At 38.4% G+C, this 8,608-nt stretch overlaps 1 protein-coding gene across 1 annotated transcript in view; it reads left to right on the forward strand.

Annotated features, from left to right (window-relative positions):
- Window positions 1-5,633, forward strand: part of Hspa13 (heat shock protein family A (Hsp70) member 13) — a 7,823-nt gene extending 2,190 nt beyond the window's left edge. The window contains exons 3-5 of the mRNA XM_005345220.2: window positions 1,987-2,200; window positions 3,818-3,985; window positions 4,891-5,633. Coding sequence (XP_005345277.1) covers window positions 1,987-2,200; window positions 3,818-3,985; window positions 4,891-5,558 — 1,050 coding nt within the window. The 3' untranslated portion in view covers window positions 5,559-5,633. The remainder of the gene's footprint in view (window positions 1-1,986; window positions 2,201-3,817; window positions 3,986-4,890) is intronic.
- Window positions 5,634-8,608: the final 2,975 nt, after the last annotated feature.

The following is an 8,608-nucleotide window of genomic DNA, read 5'->3' on the forward strand; positions in this document are numbered from 1 at the left end:
TGTCCTCACAATGAAGGACGATGAAGCCTCATGTGCTATGGATGGATGTTTTCTATATATGAACCTATTTGTACACATATAGCGTTCACACAGTAGTTTTGGTGTTTTCTGGCATATTTGAAATACAGCAGTATGTTGCAGACATCAAGTAGTGTGTCTTACTACCTTTAATGCCTGCAGAAATACTGTTATATGAGATGAGCTATCTCATCAGTATCTCTTACATTGCATTACTTTCCTGGTATGACAGCAATGTTTCAAGTTCCATAAGCATTCACATATTCTTTGTGTGTGTCAGAAATTGCCTGCCTTGTAGAATTGATGAGGTGTGTCTGTGTGTGTGTTTAAGGAATTTTATCTATTTCCCTAACTGTACTCCGGAAGGTTACATGCTCTTAGCCATGATTTTTTGTTGCGTGTATCTTCAGTAGGTGGTAAGATTTTATTATTTCTTTATTTTTTGTTGAGTGTATCTTCAGTAGGTGGTAAGATTTTATTATTTCTTTATTTTTTGTTGAGTGTATCTTCAGTAGGTGGTAAGATTTTATTTACTCATTCAGGTAGATCTTGCTACATAGTCCAGGTTCTTGTTGAACGTGAAAACCTCACCACCATGCCAGTTTATTTTGTATTTGCCAATCCACAAAGAGAAATGGCATATTGTATTAAATGTCATTCCTCTGATTTGCAATAAAGTTATATTAGTGATATTTTGTCTGTTTGTTTTTGTGTTATGTTGGGCTTTTTCTGCTTTTGTTTTTGAAGCAGTATCTCAGTTTGTAGACTTGTCTGGCCTAGAACTCACAGAGATCTGCCTGCCTCTGCCTCGGGTATTTTTATTTTATTTAATGATGTATTTCTTCTTTTCTGTCCTGTTTTGACAAGTTTCACTTTTTCCTAATGACAATAAAATACCTTTTGATGTGTTTTATTATCTTCTTCACTTTATCACTTTTATGCTGCATATTTTGTTGCTTCCTGTCAACGTATTAAGCCTTCATGAAATCTCAGCTTTGGAAGAGTGACTGATTCTAATGGTAATCAGTAGGAACTTTCAAACTTTCTATTGGTTCGCTGTTTTGATCTTTTTTTTTTTCTTTTGGTTTTTTTACTTTAGTGCTTTTATGTATTTATTTTCCACTGACTTCTCGTAAAACATGTAGTTTTTGTTTTTATTTATCCTGTGTGGGACTTTTATTCCAAGTTAGAGGTGGTATTCTAATGAATTAGACTCGCTAGACAGCTTACTGAAGACATTCTTGCAGCCTTTGTGAGTTTACTTTCTTTAGTTTTCTCTCTTGGGGTTTTAATTCTTTGCACTCAATGACTAGCTGAGAATATGAAATGCAGAGTCCCAGAGACAACCAATCTGTAAGTTGTTGAAGAGGAGCGTGAGGAAGTCATCTCTGCTCTTCTCACTTTTGCCCAGAATGGGTCTCATCCAGCTCTTTGTTGCAGGGTTTCTCTGGCCTTTATTCACTTAGTGGCCTTGCTGGTTGTTAGGTGTTACAGGCCTTGCAATGTTTTTGTTGAAATTATTTTACTAAGTAATGTCCCCAAAGTGTAATATTAATGGTAATGGCTATTAGCATATGTTGGCGAGAAGCTGTAAAGTGTTTCATCTAAGTGTAAAGGTCTTAAGACCCACTGAGGGTCTTGAAACATATAGCTCCCAATAACGTGAGTCAAGTGCATGACATCGTTTGTTCTTCCAATAAGTATGTAGCAAGAGTATTCTAGGTTCCAGTTAAATTCTTGGCTTTCATTTTCATTATTGAAAGCTAATACATAAATTTATTGTATAAATTTTGAAGTATCACATTAAGTAAATTCTAATCTGGAAAAGTGTACTGGTTAGATTATAGTGGATTGTATTACTTTATAAAGGCTTTTTTTGAATAAATCCAAGTGTACATGTGAAAGTAAATGCACATATGTGTTTACATGCATGCATTTACGTTGTGTTTTTTTAAATTTTATTTACAGGTTTTACATAGAAATGGAATGGCTGAGTTTTCTGTAACAAGTAATGAAACCATCATCGTTTCTCCAGAATATGTTGGCTCTCGATTGTTGCTAAAACTGAAAAAAATGGCAGAGGAATACCTCGGAATGCCAGTTGCCAATGCCGTCATTTCTGTACCAGCAGAATTTGACCTAAAGCAGAGAAATTCAACAATTCAAGCCGCCAACCTTGCCGGTAATAGCATCCTTGACTGATGTGTGGTTTTGTCAGGGTTTTGTTAGGACATAATCTTCTGCAGCAAGAATGACCATGTTGTCAATCAACTCTGGCCACATAAACTATATGGCAGATGAATTATGTACATTTACAGATAATAATTATGAACTCTCTGGTACAATATTGAATGTTTATATTACGGAGGGTAGCATAGTTTGGAACTGGGGATGTAGCTTTCTGGTGGATTGCTTTCTAGAAAAGATAAGCGCTTGTCTGGGTTCAGTCCTCCAGGACACACACATCCTCAAAAATGTAAAACACATACACACAAAAAACATAACAAAAACCAAAAAAGGCCGCCAGTGGTGGCACACACCTTTAATCCCAACACTTGGATAGCAGAGGCAGGCGGATCTCTGTGAGTTTGAAGCCAGCCTAGTCTACAGCTACTAGGAAATCCTGTCTTGAAGTGTCAAAAAAAAAAAAGTTAAAAAAAATATACAATCCAGATGGTGGTGGCGCACGCCTTTAATCCCAGCACTCGGGAGGCAGAGGCAGGCGGATCTCTGTGAGTTCGAGGCCAGCCTGGTCTACAGAGCTAGTTCCAGGACAGGAACCAAAAAGCTACGGAGAAACCCTGTCTTGAAAAATCCAAAAAAAAAAAATCACAAAAATGAAGCTATTCAGATACATGACAAAGCATACAAGAGAACATGAGCACGTCTGCACTTCTGCTGAAAGATATGATCTCTTTGTTATTAAGGTGAATGTGGTTCTAGAATTTGTAAGATGGAAAGAATATACCACTGTCCTACAAATCCTATTTTTGTGTGTGGTGTTTATTTACAGCTAGATAGAAGCACAGAATAAGCATAAAGTGTAATGTTTTATTATGGAAACGCCTTGCACTTATCCGTACGTCTTCACTAATAGTAGCTGTACCCTCCTCTCCCAGTGGATGGCTACCAGCAGTGTCCTCGGTCATTCCCATTCACCTCATGGGGATAATTCATGTTGTGTCCACAGCTTGGTGCAGACTTCATCAGAAAGTAACAGGAGTGGAAGAATGAAGGGTCGGGGGTAGTCAGAGCGTAAGGGCGCCATATAGAATAATCTGGCGTGCCTCACTGAAGGGCAGCACTTAGTGTCTCTGACCAGAGGACTTTGTACATGACCAGAGCAGAGCTACCAAGTTTTATAACTAAAGGGAAGGGCAATATGATATTGGGTGGAATTCTTGATGGGGCCCCGGATGTGTAGTGCCATATTTTACAGAAAACAATTTAAAGGTGGAGTTTGTTCAAAGCAGGAATCTTACTCAGGGTAAAGGGATCTTTTGTACAAGATCAGCTTGTCACATTTCCACAACTCTGTATTTCCAAATCCATTCTCAATATTAGAAAAGGCTGGAAGAGCTTTTCCTCGAATGTTAATGAAGTTTCAAGTCGCTAAACTTGGGCTTTCCTTTTTTCCATGTTGTACTCTTTAAGAATAATTTTAATTACCCCAGTGAGAAGAATCTCTGATTTCATCCCACTGTCTCTCTCCCACTGCTTTGGTGAAGTTCATGTTAAAGAAGAAGCAAGTATATTGTTAGTACAAGTTGAGTAGACTCTTTCTTCTCGTGGGTTTCAGGCCTGAAGATCTTAAGAGTGATCAACGAACCAACGGCAGCAGCTATGGCCTACGGTCTGCACAAGGTGGATGTCTTCTATGTATTGGTCATCGACCTGGGAGGAGGAACTCTTGATGTGTCATTACTGAATAAACAAGGAGGGATGTTTCTTACCCGCGCCATGTCCGGTAAGAAGAACACGGAATTTTAGAGAGGCTCATGCCTGTTTGCCTTATATGCCTAGCATTTAGCATGTTGGTGTGGCTTTCAGAATATTTTGTGATTGTCTGTGTGGTGTTGCTCCTGTCTGTGTAGTAAAGATCACAGTTAACTGTCAAAATAAAATGTCTAGGCTTCCAATAAGCCAGATGAGAGGCTCCTTCAGGGCTTTCTTGCAAAGGTGAAAGGAGCGTTAAGGAAGAAAGCTTTAAGATGAAGAGTTTCTAATTATTTAATCTTCTTATGCATCATAAGATAAATGTCCTGAGAAATACAGTTTTAATATCACTGAAGAAATAAGATCTTTCATTTTAAATCACTTTTCAAGATTTTTCTCTTTGTGCTTTTTAGGTTAAAAATGTAAGGGTGGTTCAATTGAATAGTAGAATTGTTCTAATGTATGTATTGTTCACTCTCTTAACCAGATTCATCAGAGCCAATTATACATACTTTGAGTTTATATTATGCTTTTCTTTCTTATAGAACTATTTCTATTGAGCTTTTAATCATTAAAATAAACGTTAATTGTAAAATTCACTTTCTTCTGTTGAGAATAATGACAGTGTTTCAAATAACTGCTTAACAAATGGCCTGGCATTCTTCTCCAGTGTGGTCGACGTAATTCCTTTTACGTCAGTCAGAATTTCTAACCTTGCTGGCACTGTGCACCAACAGTACATGATAGCCAGAGAGGCAGTAAGCGTGGGCGTAAAGGGGTTTCCAGAGTCTGACCTTAACAGAGTTCTTCTTAGGCAACATTCATGCTCAGAAAATCTTAATATTTTACAGGAGTCCTTATTCTTGGAATATGTTAACATATAGGTGATATGTTTTATGCATGTATGTATAACAAAGTTTTTAATTGTTCTTTTAGGAAACAATAAACTTGGAGGACAAGACTTCAATCAGAGGCTGCTTCAGTATTTATATAAACAGATCTATCAGACATATGGCTTCCTCCCTTCCAGGAAAGAGGAAATCCATAGGTTAAGACAAGCCGTGGAAATGGTCAAATTAAATCTGACGGTTCACGATTCTGCTCAGGTATCAGTTTTACTCAGTGTAGAGGAGGAGGACAGCCAGACACCTCAGAATGGTGACTCTCATCTGCCAAAAGAGCAGCTTTCCCCAGGACATGATCACCATGTGAGCAGAGTGCTTAGGCCGGGGATTTCTGAAAGCAAGAGCAGGAAAAGCCAGGTGTTGTTTGAGACAGAAATATCACGCCAGCTCTTTGACACCCTCAATGAAGATCTCTTTCAGAAAATCCTCGTGCCCATTCAGCAAGTATTAAAAGAAGGCCTCCTAGACAAGACTGAAATTGATGAGGTGGTTCTAGTCGGGGGCTCGACTCGTATTCCACGGATCCGCCAAGTCATTCAAGAGTTCTTTGGAAAAGACCCCAACACGTCTGTGGACCCTGATTTAGCAGTGGTGACAGGAGTGGCCATTCAGGCAGGGATTGATGGAGGCTCTTGGCCTCTCCAAGTCAGTGCTTTAGAAATCCCCAATAAACATTTGCAGAAAACTAATTTCAACTGAGCTCTGAGGGAGTGCTGGTAACTGATCTTGTCTAGCGATTTTGATGATCTTCTTTGTGAAGCCTCCTTCAGAAAAGAAGGACATGAAATAGCTCACAGATCACCCTGAGGACATTTAGACAGGAATATTTTATAATTTAGAATTGATGTGACCAGTTGAGTCCTATTTGTGTTTGGAGAACTGTCATAGTGTTTCTAAAGTGACAGCGTGGAGGTTAGCCACTTCTCTGGATTCTGGAAGTAGGTAACCATTTTCACTCATGACTTTGGCAGTATCTCGTACTCTCAGGAGCATTTATTAGGAGCTGCTGTGGGCCATGGTGCAATTACAGATGAAAGCAACAGTTCTCAGGGTCAGTTGTGCTGCTGGCTCTGCTGGGCAGGCTTCCTCCATCTAAGAAATTCTGAGGTGGGTTGACATCTGAATTATCAGTTGCTATAAGGTGTGACTGCGTCATGGCCCACAAGAGCTCATGATACATGCTCCTGGCATAGTGCCATTTATAAGCCCTCCGGTTTATACGGCTTTGCATTAGTAGGGGCTGATAATTCATTACTGGGTTATCACATGTAACTCCTAATTTGGTCTATACTTGAAGGACTGTTGATGTCAGGTATTTACATTGGCCTGGACATAGCAGTATTAATACACTGCATAGATAGTATTCATCAACTACCATATAAATTGTACTTTCACCTTTTCTCTGTGTGTTATATTCTCCTAGTCTACAGATTTTAATATGTTTAAAAGACCAGTTTTTCTTCCTAAAGTGGCTACAGGTTGATTCAGATCTTTCCAGCCAGTTAATAGAAATTCCCAGTTCCTTTTTCTTCAATGTGACATTCTCTGCTTTTATTTTCACAGTTCTGCCTGGTAAGAAAACGGGAGTTACCCGTTGCCTTTTCAAAGTGCTCTCACAATGAAGTTGCATTACTCTCTGTTTCTGCTATCCAGGAATTTTGCACAGATCAAATATTGTATTGGTTATTTGTATTTGGCTGTGTTATTTTGTTTGTTTTTTTTCCCCCAGGACCAAACCTAGAAGTACAAGAACATAATCCAATTACTCTGGAAACTGAGGCAGGGACCTCACAACAAGTTCAAGGCCTGTCTGGGCTACCCAGGAAGTTCTAGGCCAGCCTGGGCAACTTAGGGAGACCCTGTCCCTATCTCAAAAGAAAAGGTGAAAGAGGGAGGGAGAGATGCAGGGAGGCAGGGACGCAGGGGAAGAGAGAAAACACAAGGCACATGGCTACAGGGACCAATGGAGAAAATATCGTAGTTTGACTTTGTGTTGGCCATGTTACTGGAAGATATATATCATTTTTGTTGCTTTAATTTAATCCTGGCTGTCTTATTAATATAAAGTGTATCCTGTTTATGAGTGTTGTAATAACTAAAGAAGAGAACTAAGAAAGTTTCACTAAGATGAAGCACTTCGGCTTCCCAGGGTATAATGTTGAAAGGTGATATTTCTTTACAGCTTGATGAAGAAAAATGTTCCTCAATAGTGAAGTTGCTGTTAAATATCAGTCACTTTTGTGCACCAAAAGTGTGCAGTAGGTAGGCAGGAAAACACAAGATGCTGTGCTTTATTTCAGAACTAATAGTGAAAATGCCAAAGACAAGCCCTTAACAGCATTCGTTAAATATTCAAGACTGAATCTCTGATTCTATCTGTGCAAACATGTCTGAGACTCAAGTATTCAAGTTATCCTACAGTCTCCATGCATGCTTTTCACTTTCTTTAAGCCATTTAGGGTTACAGAGAGCAGACTTGAATATTTTAGATATTTGGTGGAACTCAAGACACGAGCAAGAACAATTCACAGAATGGAACAGATAAAAATATTAAAATGGGAAGGCAGATATTGTCCGTGAAAACCTAGAATAGTGCTGTTGGAGTTGGGGCTGAGCAGTTAGAGTCCTCTTCTCTAGTATAGTGCAATGTTAAAAACAGTGGAGGAAATGACTTCAATCCTATGTTACAAAGTTGCGTAGACCTAATCTTGATGTCAGTGGAGTTTTTTCAAAAGGTACAAATGCATCCTAACAGGGACTATTTTTTAAAATCCAAGATCATTTTTTCATAAAATGAACCTTTTAGTTGAATATTTGGCTGCTGTTTTTTTGAAGTGTGTGTTTTTTTGAAGTATTTGTCTCCTTAAATGCTGAATAATGATTAATTTATTTTGTATCCATATTTTGGTACTGTGTCCTCACTCAAACCACTGATTTAACAGATACCACTGTGTATAATATGAACTCAATATGACAGATACTGTATAAAACAGATTGTGCCTCTTAAATATGTGTGTACAGGTAACTCACATTTCGCTGTAAATGCATACCATTTGGAAGTTTTGTTTGTGAATTGTTTATTTTCCACCCATGGCTGGGATGGAGTATATTTTTTGATTGTATAAATACAGAAGATAGAACTGATGTGATGCGTACAGACTTTGTAGCAAGTGATCTAATTCCAGAAGTGTCACATCTTCCTGCATCCTATACGCCTCATGAGAATTCTTCTATATTTTCCTCATATCTCTAATTTAGACGAGCTAGTTCTTATATGAACAGTTTCTTTAGAATCCTAATTAACAAATCATCACTTCTAACTAATGGAGTCAAATGCTGACTTGATCCATTTAAAAAGTCTACAAGCCACCCAACTGGAATCTTTCGCTTAGCAGTTAATACTTCATAATTTTCTAATAAAGTTTGTGTCAATCTTTTGGAAAAAAATTATTTTTTGTCTTAAAAAATTTATTTCATTGTGTCTCGAAAATAAGCTCCTGGTGCCTGAGTGGATAGAGAGCTCAATCATTGGGAATACTTGTTGCTCTTGCAGAAGACCCAGGTTCAATTCCCAGCACCATATAGTGGCTCACAAACCTCTGTAACTTTAGTTTCAGAGCATCAATGTTGGAGGGCCCGCTTGTTCATCCTGGCTGCCTGGATAGCTTAGCCCCAAAATAACCACACAGAAACTATATTAATTAAATCATTGCTTGGCCCATTAGCTCTGGTTCCTTATTGGTTAATTC

This window comes from Microtus ochrogaster, chromosome 2 (genome assembly GCF_000317375.1).
Source record: "Microtus ochrogaster isolate Prairie Vole_2 chromosome 2, MicOch1.0, whole genome shotgun sequence".
Lineage (NCBI taxonomy): Eukaryota > Metazoa > Chordata > Mammalia > Rodentia > Cricetidae > Microtus > Microtus ochrogaster.